The sequence below is a fragment of the Sycon ciliatum genome, chromosome 6 (assembly GCF_964019385.1).
Source record: "Sycon ciliatum chromosome 6, ocSycCili1.1, whole genome shotgun sequence".
NCBI classification, from domain to species: Eukaryota; Metazoa; Porifera; class Calcarea; order Leucosolenida; family Sycettidae; genus Sycon; species Sycon ciliatum.
In genome coordinates, this window is record NC_088648.1 from 20,940,086 (window position 1) to 20,955,576 (window position 15,491).

A 15,491-nucleotide genomic window follows, 5' to 3' on the forward strand; every position below is an offset into this window, starting at 1 on the left:
ATTGACTTGTGACACAACTCTAGTTGGAATCCTACCGTTTCATTCTCCCGCTAAACAGAGCTTTCTATCGTCGAAACGGTACCAAACCGACGGTACTTTGGGTGTTGGGTACGAGTACCGTTGGATCTAGCGCGTGAACGGTAAAATGCCATGTCTACACACACAAAAAAACAGTACAGACCGACCGTCGAAAATAGCGTGAACGGTAAAATGCTAACCATGTCTAATGAGACACAGACCACAATGGAACTCGCTAGTAAACTGCATACGGCTCTCTTGATATGTACATGTGAACGTAACATACCCTGCATGGAAAATGATCGTGAAGTGGTATATCTGACGAACATATGTCATAACATAATCAAGAAACATGCGCCACTGTCCGAAGAGTGCTCGATACCCATATAGGGCAAAGCCTTCCACTCGAGAGAGAGAGAGAGAGAGAGAGAGAGAGAGAGAGAGAGAGAGAGAGAGAGAGAGAGAGAGAGAGAGAGAGAGAGAGAGAGAGAGAGAGAGAGAGAGAGAGAGAGAGAGAGAGAGAGAGAGAGAGAGAGAGAGAGAGAGAGAGAGAGAGAGAGATGCCACGTTCAGAATATCAATGTCTCAGCGCGTGGCCGAATGATACCGTTACCTCAACACAGTTGAGTCGCTGCCGGTGGCGTAGGGCAGCCACTGGTTCATGGCATGACCGGGGATCAGATTGTTCTGCAAAAATCAATATTGCCTCAAAACATCTTGTGCTGCATCATCGCTGTGAGCCAGCAATCGGTCTGTAAAATCTACATAGCCGGGAACTACTGCCAATGGAGCTCGGGCCGTGCAGCCCCCGTAACATCTCACAATCTAACTCGGTGACCATGCGGCTGCGCTGCGTGTAAGCTCGTAGCACTGTATGTTTGTGTCAAGCAAAACTGTGTTGACATCACCGCCATAGTTCACGAGCCGACGCGGTCTTGCGTTGCAGCAGTTGTACCAGTAGCAAATACCATAGTTCCCCCGAAAGTAAGTCACACCTTTTTACACTGAACTTCCAAGGGCAAAGAATAGGGTGCAACTTTCAATCGAATGTGACATCCTACCAACACGACTATAATTTATTATTGAAGCAATATTGCTCAATCCTTAAAAGGTGGGTGCGACTCAAAATCAAGTGTGATGTATGATCGAGGAAATCCGGTACATATACAGGTAGGTCACTCAGTTCCAGTCCTGCTCCTCGGCACCTTCAACGTCCTTTGCTTGCCTGAAGTCTGGCAGCATGGTGCAGACGGAACACAGCAGCAGCTCACTGGAGTAGGCATGCTGCTGCGGTGTGCTTACCCAGGTACGGGCTACACAGCAGCTAGTGAGGACTTGTGATACGCCAGGTAGGAGATGAGGGCGCACTGGAACGGCTTGAACGAAGCATTGAACTTGAAGATCTGTGCACAGCGGGGGAAAAAACATCAGACACAATTTCACTTCACAAGATCGTGTATTGTCTGCTGGCCTCCATGATTTATCCAGTAGATGAAGGACCAGAAGACTCCAATTTCTTGAGCATTGTATTTTCCTATATGTACCAGCCAGCGCTTCGAAGGAGGAGGGCGGGGGGATTTAGGCTTAAGGGTAACAGAAGGAGGTGGCTTGAAATATACACACTGTTCTGAGCTGTAGGTAATGGTATTCAGTTTCCCCTCCCCCCTCGTAGAGCGATGCCACTCAGAAGTTAATAATTCTTCTGATGCCCATTGTACATTGGATAACTTCCCAGATCAATGACGCCAGCTCCGAGTGCAGTGCTTGCCTCTCGATGTCACCATGGCTACCGATGCAGGGTGCCGTGTGTGTTGTTGCAAGTAGCCAAGTGATACATGCCTAGCATGAACAGAATGGCAAAGGGTGGGGTTGAGAGATAGTGCAAGACTGAGGCGAATAGTAAAAGGGCCAGATTGCTCCCTGAGCCAGCAGCTCGCCAGTTGCTAGCCAAAAGTCTGATAGTGATAGCTAGCCCGCAGCGTGAGCGGCCCGAGCCTACAGACATAAATTTTGTTTTGCAAGAAACACGTGACATGGAAACACGTGACACGGACTCAGCACTACGTACCACTCGGCTTTGTGAGTCCAGCAAGATATAGAATCGGCTCTGGCCATCATCTGACGTTCCCCTGATGTTCTTGAACGGAATCGGCAGCATTTTCTAGCAGACAAATGAGCAAACAAAACGATCGAAATGTCATACGTCTGCATTCATGCAACTTAGGCGTACTGTGCGTAGGTGTACATGGGTGGGTGTGGGGGGGGGGGGGGAGAGAGAACCCGATCGGGTAGTTGGAGTACGGTGTTTTTCTTGCAATGGTGCATGTAAACAGTACGGCTACGCGCTTACTGCACACTTTCTATGTAGTGCAAGTGCACACTCACAGTACAAACTGCGTCAAAAAAAAACCCCGACAGGGCACCCGTGCTACCCGGATAGAAATTACCGATCCCGTCACCCGACCAAAACCCTACCCGTTGCAGCCCTAGCTATGTACCCGCGGTTTCTGAGATAGAATGTACACTATGACATCAGTACTACCTCAACAACTAAACAATAATAGGTATGCAAGCTACATGGAGACCACTCAAAAAGACGCTTCCGGTCTAGATAGAACTACTACCCGGCATGTGTATGCGGTCACTCGGAGTGAAAACGGATTGAGGCGCTCGCAGTTTGCATGCGTCTTCCACGCACAGAAATTATACGAGCTGCACGACTGAGTACATGGTCATCCCCTGTCATACAGAGACCACGCACACACACACGCACGCACGCACGCACACACACACACACACACACACACACACACACACACACGCACACACACGCACACACCCCTACACACCAGATGCACATACGCGGTGGTGCACAGCACGGGTTAGAGCTCAGCCTACCTCCGTGGATCCCCCGATGATGACGATGATTCTATCCTGCTGCGGCTCCAACACCACTTCGCATGCCTCACTGTGCCAGATGATAGCTGTGTGGAGGATCAGACCAAAAAGACACATGCACCAGAGAAAACACCAGTATCAGAATGTCGAAACGCTGGACAATGGAGTGGCGCATAGCCGCCGACAGTGCTGGGCTGTGGAGTCAGACCCGGGAGTCGAAAACTTACAACTAGTACTGCGCGCGTGCTAGTCTGCACATGAAGTGTGCGGGTTACAGTGAGGTGTGTGGGGGTTACGGTGAAGGCCGCGTACCACCAGCCTGTGTGGGTTCACAGGAAGCATGAGTTTCGAAGTCTGAAGAAAATGTTGAACGGTCGCTGCAGGGATGACGACTACACTATGGCTTCGTGGTTATAGGATATAGTATATACGTTCGGGTACGTACGTTCGGGCCTGATTGGAAATTTTTATTTCCATTGCTATCAGGTTCGGCCTCATTTTCTCTGTGCTGCGCTGATGAGTTCAAAAAGAACGAAACAGCATGCTGTCCGCAGATTGAGTATATAGTATATATATATATATAATATATATTAACTGGTATTAACTGGTATATATATAGCATCGCTGGCAGGCCCACCGGAAGGCGGGCGAAGTTGGTACGGCGTGAGGGCGGTCCGGGGAATCTCCCGCGGACATTTTATAGAAAAATCCGGTCAGAAAAAGCAGAATTTGGCCCTTTCACAAGTTTTCAGAGCCAACTACAGGGAACAATTTTGCATGGATATCAATGTACAATGTATGGCCCACTATAGGTGCATGAACATGTAGGTAGGAATGATCGATAAAAAAAAGACGACAATACAAGTCATGTACATGTACGCAGAATTTTTCTCCCCGGCTTTAAACGAATCTTAGGGGGCGAGCCAGAACCGGACCAACCGGACCGTTCCCGGCGGCACTGGCTGGCCATAAGCAAGGGTCCTTGGTTCGAGTTCTGGCGGTAGCAGTCACTTTACCATGCAGGAAATAGCAAGCCATGATTACTACTGGTACGCAGAGTGGAGACAGTAGGGACCTTTCGCACCCCGCGTACGGATACGAAACGAATGCTGATTCGTCACCTGGGTTCGAGGATTCGTCAGAGTAGCTGCGGAGAACTCGTTTTCACGAATGGAAGCCTCTTCATTCGTGGCACGCTCCGAATCCGTCAGGTACACATTTATTTGGATAGGTACACATGTTTTGCAAGGTACACATTTTTCCCTTGATTCCATGATCCATGCACGTGTGCGTGTAAAAACCCGTACGCCAAACTACCGGCGTCCGCGGCCGTATTCGTAGTTGCCATGCACATTTGCATGACGACTTGCGAAACCTGAAATCTGTTTTCAACGAAACGATTACGAGCCGAATCAAACTTTCGTTTCGCATTCGTTTCGTAGCAAATGCGAAAGGTCCCTAGTGTTACACTTACGGAAGCTTATTCTGCCCACCACTTGAGGGATGGACTTCCACACTTCGCGGAACTCCTTCTTCCACAGGGTGAGGTCAACGTCGCTCTCTGTCAGCAGAACTCTCCTCTCCAGGCCGTGATCCAGGCCCGTCTTCAATATGACGTGACCTGGACAATCTCCGACCGTGGACGATGTGCTCACGATCCTGGCGTTAAGAGGCTCGACGATCCTGAAGCACGCCCCCCCCCCCCCCCCCACACACACACATGTACACACGTACACACACACACACGTACACACACATACATACATGCATACACACACACACAATATACACACACACACACATTACACACACATACACACACGCATACACACACACACACATGTGAGTATAACGTGCACTTGTGAAGAAACTTCATAAGTGAATGCAGCCGCCGGCAGAGACCAGCAACACAGTCTAGTGGAACGGCGATTATCTGAACGTCAACTATCTGTAATGCTTGCTTGCATTGAGTTGACGGGTAGTAAATGAACTTTTGCTGATTTTCCCCACTCGGAGCACCATTCAAGCGATGCACAATATGTAGAGGTCAAACGGGTGTTAACTACCGCCTGGAATGCGCGATTCCAGCAGTGTTGTTCCGTACTGACTGGATCATCGAAATCCAAAATGGTACCCTTTTACTAACGGTACTTGGGATTAACGGGCGGGTACCCGGAACACCCCTTTGACCCGTAACAATAATTAGTATGTACATGTAGGTACTATTGATGTTATCTCCTCAAGCTTCGTGGTTGCGGCACTGCCTTAGCCTACACTGCAATCACCCTATATAACTAGCGAATAGCATCATTCCTGATGTGAGGGTTTTTTGAAACACGAAACCGGGTTACGAGACAGATTTTCGGTCTCTGTTGTTCTGCCCCGTATGTATTGTTATGCATGTCAACAGATTTAAGCCGAAATGAATCACCATAGTGTCATTGTTCGAGGAGCTTAGTTCCTGTTGTGCTGCCAATGGGAATGAAAAAATGATGAAAGCATGATGGAATAGGCCTGTGTTTAGATGGATGTGTCACTGCTCCCTTATCCGACCATTCTTCTCATCCGAACTCGCCGCAGACAGTGCGGACAATCAGCACGCTTCTGTATATTGCGCTCTATTCTTCGTGTTTCTGCTACTGACGTCCTAGCAGCACTATGACATCATCTATAGATCAAGCAGGGTCGCAAAACATCAGGCTCATCAATCTTACAGACAAAAAGCAGGGAGCGAATGTACTAACTACTCCCCCCCCCCCCCCCCCCCTCACAACGCTACCCGCCCTCCCGAACTACTATTCCTTAGCATATACGAGAGTGTGAAACATATGCATACCTGGACTGAACGACGGGTAGTACAATCTCTGGGCTACTCCAGAATACCACCTGTTCCTCGAGCGCAGGTTGAGCACCGGTAGTTGCCGCACTCAATGACGCTGACAAGCCAGCCGCAGTCGGCGGCACAGGCGGCGATCCAGAGTAGATAGTCACCAGCGTGTCGCTAATAGCAACCAGCTTGATCTCCTCGCTCGCTCGTTGCCGTGACGACGCGAACGGCGACGCCGCGGAACTCGGCCCGTTGCCCAGCAACCACGTCCTCGCCCACGTCACGTGATGCAGACTGGACAGGGCCACATGACCGTGCAGTGCAACGTTCGCGGCGAACATGGCCTCACGCAGGCCTGCGCGCAAGTTCTCCTGAAGCGCCGAACACCACCGGTCTGCGTCGGTGGCTGAGCGGGCACGAAACAGGCATGCTGGCTCCGTCGGACTGTAGAGAACAAAGCAGCGGCGACTCAGGCGATCCTCTTCGCCGATCACTGCACAAACGTCGCGGTCGAACACGACTTCTTCACTTCGCCACACGCTTCTCCCACTCAGGGGCACGGTGATGTGACGAGACCTTCCGGCTGGTTCACCCCCGTTCGTTCCTGGCCCGGCTGGCTCTTGCTGCTGACGTTCATGGCCTTCAAGTTCATCTTCTTCTTCCTGCTGTTGCTGCTCCCTGCCTTGGCGAGGTGAAGTTTCTTCTGCAATGTTCTCGTGGTCGGGCCAGTCTTTGCTCTGCTGCAGTACATCAGGCTGGTATTGAATCACTAATTGAACACGCCGCTCGCTCAGGGCACGCTGCAGCAGATTGGCAACATCGCTGTGCGCCTCCAATCCAGTCAGCTGCACGCCGTTGACCGCCTGAATGACGTCCCCGACGTAGAGCTTTCCGCAACGCTCCGCCACCGAGCCGACGACCAGCTTCGAGATGAACACCGGCAGGCTGAAGTCGCTGCCTCCGCTGATGTGCAGTCCGAGCGGTTCCTGTGCCTGCAGCTCGATCTGTACGGTTCGAGATGACTGGGTCGTGTCTGGCGGAGGGCTCTGCGGTGCTGGCCTCCTGCTCGCTGTGCTGGGAGCAGCGGTGGCCCTCGACCTTGTCGACTCGCCGCCAGAGCTAGAGGTGCGAAAGAAGCATGGATCGTGGCGAAACTCGAGCATGGTCGAGGACAGTGTGGAGTATGCCGGCTGCCACACACTGCTGTCCGACAGCGACATGGCTGGAGTAGATTCAGCCATCGAACGAGCGGGCGCGAAGACATCGTAAGCGCTACTGTCATAGGCAAAGACATCCAGGCGGCCACTTTTCACTGCACTCGGCATTTTTCCGATTAGCCTTGCGACCTAGTTACCCTGAATATCCTTTCTCTTGTCCTCGTCACCGGTACCTACAACTAAAATTACGTACAAGTACAAGCCACGCATCGCCATGCAAAACAGGTGGATCTACGCTTTCTTGCTCCCTTTGCAGAAGTCATTCTGCCAGGTTTCGGCAGCTTTGCGCTTCACTCCCGGTCAAGGACTACCACTGGGTACGGGTCAACACGCCCACCGACAGGACCGTGCATGATGCAGGCGAAATCCGTGATTCATCTGTCAACCACCTGTACAGTAGTCAAGGAGATTTACAGAGTAGAGTCTACGTCGGTCGACTCCTGGGCTGAAGTCCTGATTATTGAACACAGCATGCGGGAGATCGAGTGTCATGATTGTACTTTGTAGACCGTACATGTACAGTAAAACCTGTCAAGGCGACCACTCGGATAAGGAGACCACCTGGTGACAGAGACCAGATTCTGAAGGTTCCCTGAGTGGTCGTCTTAGACAGGTTTCACTGTAGTTCTGTATAGCCGAAGGTCGTTATACAGTTGTTGTTGTTGTTTCTTTATTTTACTTCACCATATGAACAGGCAAGACTGCCTTCTCACCGGGGCTATAGTATAGTATACAGTAAAACCTGTGACTAACGACCACCCCTTGGTGCCACAGAAACCGGTCTTTAGTGGCAGGTGGTCCTTAGCTGGAGGTTTGCACCGCACAACCATTACCGGTACAATCATGTACATGTATGTGAACGTGAGACCGTCCGCACCTGGTGAAGTGGTCTGTTGTACCAGGCTGGTCGCTAGTCACGGTGGTCTTTAGTTACAGGTTGTACTGTACCAGAATTGCACTCACCCCTATCATAACCCCACCGATCAGTGAATACCAGTACCGGTAATGGCAAGAAGGTACGAGAGCTAGAGTCGTAGAGCGAAAGGAGAAAACTATACAGCATAGCGTAACTTGTAGTTCATTGGTCTTTCTCTTTTGTATAAAATTAATATATTAACTAATTATTTTACTTTGTTTACAAGCGGCCCTACAAGATTTGGTTCGTTATAAACGAAAACTGTTCACTATGAAGGGTCAAACAGGGACATGGACAATGGTATTATGCGATTTCTTTATAACTTAAAAAGAAATCGCATAATTATACCATTGTCCATGTCCCTGTTTGAACCTACATGTACATGTATACAAACTTGACCCTTCATAGTGAACAGTTTTCGTTTATAACGAACCAAATCTTGTAGGGCCGCTTGTAAACAAAGTAAAATAATTAGTTTATAGTTTTCTCCTTTTTCTCTACGACTCTAGCTCTCGTACCTTCTATAATAAGTGGGGTAGACTTTACAAAGAATATGATGAATAAAGTCAATTTATTGTTTGTTAATGCATGTGAAGAAAGGAAATGACAGCTAGTATAGTACCCCGGTATCATATCCAGCAGGTGGAAGACTGGCCTAAGCTCCAACGTCTTCACCTCTTCTCTTTTTCAATGCAACTAACAGTGTTACTTGGCCAAGCATTGACCCAGTTTCAGCGGCTCGGACTCGAGAGTATCATTCTGATTCCTGGGCACCTGGCTGGTTACATGTACAATCATGCATGAATCCAGGACTACATTGTACTTTGTAGCTGTTACTTCAAGTACTAATATTTGTACCAGTGTGGGCTACCATGGTGCCCGCTCTACATTGTAGCTGTTACTTAAAGTACTAATATTTGTACCAGTGTGGGCTACCATGGTGTCTGCTCTACATTGTAGGTGTAAAACTATTTTCAACTCCAGTGATGATCATGATAGTCACGAAAAAACGTTCTGGAAGTATCACTGCATTTTCAGGATAAATCACCGTGATAGACATGCACTTGACGGATAAAGCTCGAACAATCGGCGGATTGGTTGGTTGGTTTATTTGAAATTGGCAGAACCTTACAAACCCTATGGCAGGCACTTCCTTGAATTCTGCTCCATTTCTTTGCAGACACGCAAAACAAGCATGGAACCTACCAGAAAAAGTCCCAAATTCCAAGTAAATGCACTACATGTGCATACCCCGGTAGCAGATTGCCCGGGGGACAAATTCTGGGGGGGGGTATGTGTCAGGGAGTAGTAATACCGTATTGTACTACTCCCTGGTACATGGTAAGATTGCCCGGGGGACAAATTCTGGGGGGGGGGGGGGGTATGTGTCAGGGAGTGGTACAATACCGTATTGTACTACTCCCTGGTACATGGTAAGTGTACTATGTAACTTTGTTACACCGGCATTACCCAGGAGGGTGGGCAGCAGCTTTCAGCCTGCTCATCATCATCACCAACGCATATGGCCGATAGATTTGCAGGCCTGCCTGCGAATCATGAGGTCCCGAGGCCAAGACCCGCGCTGGTAGCAGGGAGCGTGTAAAAAAAGTCTTTTTACGCGTGTTGAACTGCGCCGACACCCATGCATGGTCAACTGGGTACTCACAGCTCGGAGTGAGAATAACAAGGATGCAGTTTGCAGGGTTATGGGCCGTTACACACCCGATTGGTTGAGAGACTAACCTCCTCTCCTCTGACTCACTAGTGAGGTCTGCATTCGCCACTAAGGTGAACAGGCATAGTGGTGGCCTGCGGATGCGAAGGCTAGTTTGTGTGTTTCTGAACATTCAGGCGATGCCGACGTGGATCCCGCAAATATTATCATCATCAATTTAGCCCAAACTCCCCACCACACATGCTCATCGGCCGATTTCGGTCACCACACCAGCAACACAACACAACTCAAACTCAGTCATGGATCACGTCAAGTGCAAATAAGGCAATACATTCTTGAACACCGAATACCAATCATATTTTTTTAAACAAACGGCAAGGAGACACCAATCATAATAATTTATTGCCCATCGAATCATTTTACAAAATTTAATATAAAAAACGGGGATGGATGTACTATAAGACCGCTGCCTGCCAGCGGGTCGACACTAATGAGCTGATCATGGGCATCACCAAAAAAAGTACACCGCCATCACATGCAGTGTTGCCACATCATTCTTCTGAGCCAAATATCAGTGGCATGAAAAAATAAAATGCATCATCCGGGGGATTTGTTCCTAGTGTTCCTACACCAGTAGGATAAAATAATAGAATGCATCCATTCCCATGCCTAGTAACCCCAGTATACAAACGTACACGGTAAAAATAAAAAAATCCATGGCTCACGTGAGATTCATTAGAACTCAATATTCCGATTTTTCTCGAGACAGACGATTATTTCGCTTGACACCTTACGAAATTCTCCTAATAATCAGTGAAAACTGAAAAAACCACCCAGATCATAACTTCTAAATCAAGAATAGAGTCAAAATTGGACATTTTTCAAGGCCGTTGTCGGCGGGAGAAGGTCAATTGTCGGCAGGTCGTGATGTGCCTCCACAATCGGCAGGCTGCTGGCATGTCGTCAGATGTGGCCACACAGAGTGCTGACTCACTGGTCGTAGCGGTGGCCGCACTAGTGGCTGATGCCGAAACTCGTCACAGCTAAGCTGGCACATGGGTCTGTCTGGTACAGCTCTGGACAACATTCAGGCCGCTAAGCACGTAGCACGTGTGGTAGAATCCAGGCCGCAAGAGAGACAAAACAACAAGGAGAGACAAAACAACAAGGAGAGACAAAACAATGAGGAGAGACACAAAACAACGAGGAGACACACAAAACAATGAGGAGAGACACAAAACAACGAGGAGACACACAAAACAATGAGGAGAGACACAAAACAACGAGGAGAGACACAAAACAAGCAGACCAACCAGAATACATTATACCATAATCATCCCAAGTATATGATCAATACTCAGACACAAATACATGATTATAACCCGCGGGCGTAGCCAGGACAACGCAACTGGCTGCAAAGGGTTGGGTGCAGTACGTGTGAATCCAACACAGTCAAACCTCTTTAGGACGAACACCAAGGGACCGATGGTATTTATTCGTAATAATGGGAGTTCTTCTTATCCGTATTTTATACCCAGTGAATACACAGTGATTTATCCAATAAAGTTATGAACACTAGTTCTTCTAAAGCGAAAGTTTGTCTTATCAGTCGGTTCTTCTTAACGAGGTTTCCCTGTACATGACTATTGCGACCAGGATTCTAAGACGCAGTTCACGAGATAATCGTTGAGCCAATCAACAAGTGAAGTAGCAGCTGGTCATTTCTAGACGACTGGCGTGACTGTGATGAAGATGGCACAACCCCAGCGAGGTGTAACTGCAGTCCATGGGGTCTGCAAAGTGGCGTGACTTCCCATCACGTGACTAATCCGTACACGCTCTTCTCTGCAGCCTGTACAGACACAGCTCCAGGGCCGTACACAACCATGCTTTGGCCTACAACAACTCCCTGCTGGTCACTTTGCACTGTTTTCCGGCGTACCCTATCGAACAATGTCGAGGGGGGGGGGGGGGGGGGGGGCAGAGCTACTGGATGTTACTTTGGCTGAAGCTGAAGCCATGGCTTCTCTTTGTCCTTTGCACTGCTGGTGCTCTGGACGATGTCTAGTAGACGCAATGTGCACTGTCGCTTGCAACTGTAGCTGCACCGACCGCTAGCCAAGAATCCTGAGACCACCAACCCCATCACCCCCCCCCCCCCCCCCCCCAGACACACACCATATCACCCCCCCCCCCCAGACACACACCATAATCACCCCCGCCCCTACCCCCCCCCCCCCAGACACACACCGTATCACCCCCGCCCCTACCCCCCCCCCCCCCCCCCCCAGTGGCTCCAGCACCAGAATATCTACTCAATATCAAAACTCACCAGGAGCTGCGACGTCGACCAGTGAAACCGCCACCCCGTTGCGCAATCTGATAAAGAAATGGACATCGTCCGTTACGATCGGTTCCGGGAAAACAAACGTACTGGAAAAATTGTCAGAATGCCGCTGCAGCCGCAGCCTTCGATCAACGGTCAGTTCTATCGACAGCGTATCACCAACTCGCAGGTGGTGCACAACCCCATTTTCGATCTGAGGATTCTGAAGGCAAAACATCCAACATTGCATACGTACACAGACAGGCAGCCAAAAATATCAGTTAGGAGGGATGAAATATTCACACAGGTCTTGAGTACAGTTCTCAACAATCGGCTAGACATCCGTCCTGCGAAGCAACATTGAACAAGTAAAGACATTGAAGCAAACGTGAACACTACGTGATGCTGCACACCCAGGGGAAGTGGTAGCCTGTGTGCGTGTGTGTGTGTGTGTGTGGAGGTGTGTGTGTGTGTGGGGGGGGACTCAATTGCTTCTAGACCAGAAGATGTGGTAACCAGAACAGTGGATTGTCACCGCGCTTGTAACAACAACATTGCGTACAATGAGCTGTGAGGTACACACAGTATGGCGTACATGTGGGCCGAATGCAATTTCCTGCAGCACAGAGAAAGAACTCGAACGAAGAGCCGCGGACTTAAACCTTCGGTCCTTTCTTCTTCATTTTCACAGAGAAACTTTTTTTTTTAATCAATATGCCACTGCACCAGTCCACAACACTACACAGTGGAGAGCATGTAGCAGTTAACATTTTCATGTAGACACACACACTCGCAACTCACCGAGGTACCGTTGACAAAAGCCGTGGTCGCAGTCAAGCTCCACACACCTGTCACTTGGCGATTGATGTTGCCATTCCTGACTTGTTCGTCCTCCAGCAGCTGGCTGGCAATAGCTCCGGCTTCCTGCAGGGTACAAGCGCAGCACGCCGGACAGGCATACAGAACAAGTTAGTCTGTGCCAACAGCTTGCAGACAGATGGAATAGCACTCCATCTGATATCCGCACTGCTGCATCGCCATCCCTATTTCGCAATGCATTACTTCCATTCTTAGGGTACCCCGCAAGAAGACCTTCTGTGGGGACTGCCCTATTAAAATATGAATAAATAATAATAAAAATAATAATTTCTAAAAGAGGTCGGAGGCGGATAATACTTTACAAAACGAAGGTAAGTTTTGGGTCGCAAGTATCCACGCAAACAGACATCCAGTCAAATAAGGCACTTTGTTAAAAGCATCCGAACGTTTTCGGTCCCCTCTCATCAAGGATTATACAGGGAATGGCTCAAGTTGGAAAGACTAAAACTTATATAGCGTAAAGATAATGAGATAACAACACTCGTGACAAGGTGGAAAATTATCAAGTTCAGAACGACACAAAACTCGAAGGAAAATAATAATAGTGACAACAACATAATGTGAAGAAGGGCTGAGGCTTCCTGCAGCTTCATCTGTGAAAAGAATTCGGGTGGACACACCCATTACCATAGCGCTGCACATCACATCCGAACCAGTTCCGTTATTATTGTGAATTTTCTCAGCTTCCCCTGCTGCTACTCTTTTTTTCTCAATATCACTGAACATAATATGAGGCGGGTCACTCAAATCCATTCTGTTCCTGATGCCTCGTCGCGTCCCTGGTGGTAACAGTTTGGCATGGAAGTGTGGGATTTCGCAGTTGTCTGCTTTTCTCACACATTCTGTGATTAACCTCATAGTGCATTGGCGCATGGGCCTCCGTGTTGCTCAATAAAATACGGTCGCGGGAGTCACGTTTTGCGTCTTGCCCCATTCCGCAGCCCAGTGATAGTGTTCGCAGGTCTAGGGCTGCGCAACGGCCGACCTGTATTTGAGTGATTCGACTGGATTTCATTGAGCAGCACTGGATAATTGATGTTCGTAGTGCGGTACGTGTGGTGTGGTGTATTCCATCATGATTGACAAGATGGATAAATACGTCTCGGGCACAGACACACGCCAAAGCAAAACAAAACTATCCTCACCTCGTGCGACTTTTACTTGTATTTTTATATTGGTATTTCAAGTTATGGGTTCTCGATCTCACAGGCCTTGGCCTAAAAAAAAAAGTATTTTATGGGTTCTCGATCTCCACAGGCCTTGGCCTAAATCGGGGGGAGTTTCCGACTTACGCTGAGGCACGGTCCAGTTTCGTCCTCTGAATTGGAATCGATACTAATACGGACGTTGTCGCCAGTTCTCATTGGGGCCGCGCTGATCGCGATTCCTCCTTGCTGCTCCTGCCCAGCATCCTCCATGACGACCGCCACCGCGCTCTCCTCCTGTGACCAGCTCTGGCCCTCTGGGGCTCGAGCGATCGATTTACTAGTAATTACTGGAGACAGAGAAATAACTAACGACGGGCTAGGCTGATGCTTGCAAGACTAGTGCTGAGCGCGCAAATGCCCAGCTACGGTGTCAAGCTAGCGCTAGCGGCAGAGCAAGAAGTGGGTTACCTTTTTCCAGCGTCAAAGCCAACAACTGCAAGGCTCCATCGAGTCATTTCACTGCACACTAGTCTTTTGTCTTTCCCAGGGCAAATGTGGGGGGAGCTTTCCCTTTCCCTTTAAAAAAGCTTTGTAGCCCTGTTGCCACGGCTACTGGGATAAAAATAGTTAGCGATATCCCGATTTTTGTTGGCCTATGGCCTAGGCTACACTACACGGTACCGAGTACGGGGGGGGGGGGACAGCGAAATCAGTCTGTCAAAACCGGAATGATGTGTGTGTGTGTGTGTGTGTGTGTGTGTGGTGTGTGTGTGTGTGTGTGTGTGTGTGTGTGTGTGTGTGTGTGTGTGTGTGTGTGTGTGTGTGTGTGTGTGTGTGCCTGGCAAGCTGTTGAATGGTGTAATCCCAGCACAAGTTGCTATGTCTAACATAGCTGGTCGCTATCATCGCTTCCGCGATGGGCATGTCTGAGGTGTGTGTTTGTGTGTCATGTATTATGTACACTTTGGTCTCTGTTGTTTTGCCTTGCGTACACTGTACATTGTATAATAATTATGATCGTTTTGCACACATGAGCGACTTCAATATTCTAACGAAGACTGTAGTGCCAAAGAACGAACGGGCTAGAATTTCATCAAGCACAGCATACCAATGTGTACATGGTGATTCAACTGGCACTGTGCATAGATTATGGTACAGTACAGTCATGAAGATAAGAACGGCCTGTAGGTTAGTCATCGCCACACAATGGGCACGGCACAGACACAAACTCAGTACTATAAGTCAACAAAATGTTAATATTCGGCGCATATTTCTTTTCAGCTATTTTCGGCCTGGACATGTTTGGCCGAAAATTTGTTGCAGTCGAAATTTTGTTTTGCAAGGTTCAGTGTGCCAGTACAGGCGGCAGCAGTACAGGCCGACAATTCGATGCGGCCGAAATGTGTTTTAGCCCTGGGAGGCCGAGATTTGAATGGGCCGAAAATTTGCCGACTTACAGTAGTGGAAACTTCGAACACTTGCGCAATGCCATAATGGCTGGCTGCTATGATTCGTGAATTCTCTATGCAAATCACAGCGACCATGCCGGTAGCCTGGAGTGCAGGCATCAGCTTTCGGCCTGCTCAT

General features: G+C 48.9%; 2 protein-coding genes across 2 annotated transcripts; both read right to left on the reverse strand.

Annotated features, from left to right (window-relative positions):
* Positions 1 to 1,158: 1,158 nt before the first annotated feature.
* On the reverse strand, positions 1,159 to 7,243 carry LOC135819630 (syntrophin-1-like). Its single transcript, XM_065332872.1, has 5 exons — positions 5,753 to 7,243; positions 4,391 to 4,599; positions 2,917 to 3,002; positions 2,087 to 2,179; positions 1,159 to 1,421 (listed from the first exon to the last, which is right to left on the reverse strand). The coding sequence occupies exons 1-5, from the start codon at positions 7,066 to 7,068 to the stop codon at positions 1,332 to 1,334; spliced, it is 1,794 nt and encodes a 597-aa protein (XP_065188944.1). The 5' UTR covers positions 7,069 to 7,243; the 3' UTR covers positions 1,159 to 1,331.
* A 2,595-nt stretch (positions 7,244 to 9,838) lies between these two features.
* Positions 9,839 to 14,437, reverse strand: LOC135819631 (uncharacterized). Its single transcript, XM_065332873.1, has 4 exons — positions 14,049 to 14,437; positions 12,679 to 12,801; positions 11,884 to 12,100; positions 9,839 to 10,646 (listed from the first exon to the last, which is right to left on the reverse strand). Exons 1-4 carry the CDS (start codon positions 14,172 to 14,174, stop codon positions 10,639 to 10,641), a joined length of 474 nt encoding a protein of 157 aa, XP_065188945.1. The 5' UTR covers positions 14,175 to 14,437; the 3' UTR covers positions 9,839 to 10,638.
* Positions 14,438 to 15,491: the final 1,054 nt, after the last annotated feature.

Excerpts from the sequence above, each read along its gene's own strand:
- LOC135819630 (XM_065332872.1), bottom strand. The coding sequence starts at position 7,068 with ATGCCGAGTGCAGTGAAAAGTGGCCGCCTGGATGTCTTTGCCTATGAC. Across the intron at positions 2,180-2,916 it reads TCATCGGGGGATCCACGGAG|AAAATGCTGCCGATTCCGTT; the intron begins GTAGGCTGAGCT and ends TTTGTCTGCTAG. Across the intron at positions 1,422-2,086 it reads TGGACTCACAAAGCCGAGTG|ATCTTCAAGTTCAATGCTTC; the intron begins GTACGTAGTGCT and ends CGCTGTGCACAG.
- LOC135819631 (XM_065332873.1), bottom strand. The coding sequence starts at position 14,174 with ATGGAGGATGCTGGGCAGGAGCAGCAAGGAGGAATCGCGATCAGCGCG. Across the intron at positions 12,802-14,048 it reads AAACTGGACCGTGCCTCAGC|GAAGCCGGAGCTATTGCCAG; the intron begins GTAAGTCGGAAA and ends TGTACCCTGCAG. Across the intron at positions 12,101-12,678 it reads CTTTTGTCAACGGTACCTCG|AATCCTCAGATCGAAAATGG; the intron begins GTGAGTTGCGAG and ends TTTTGCCTTCAG.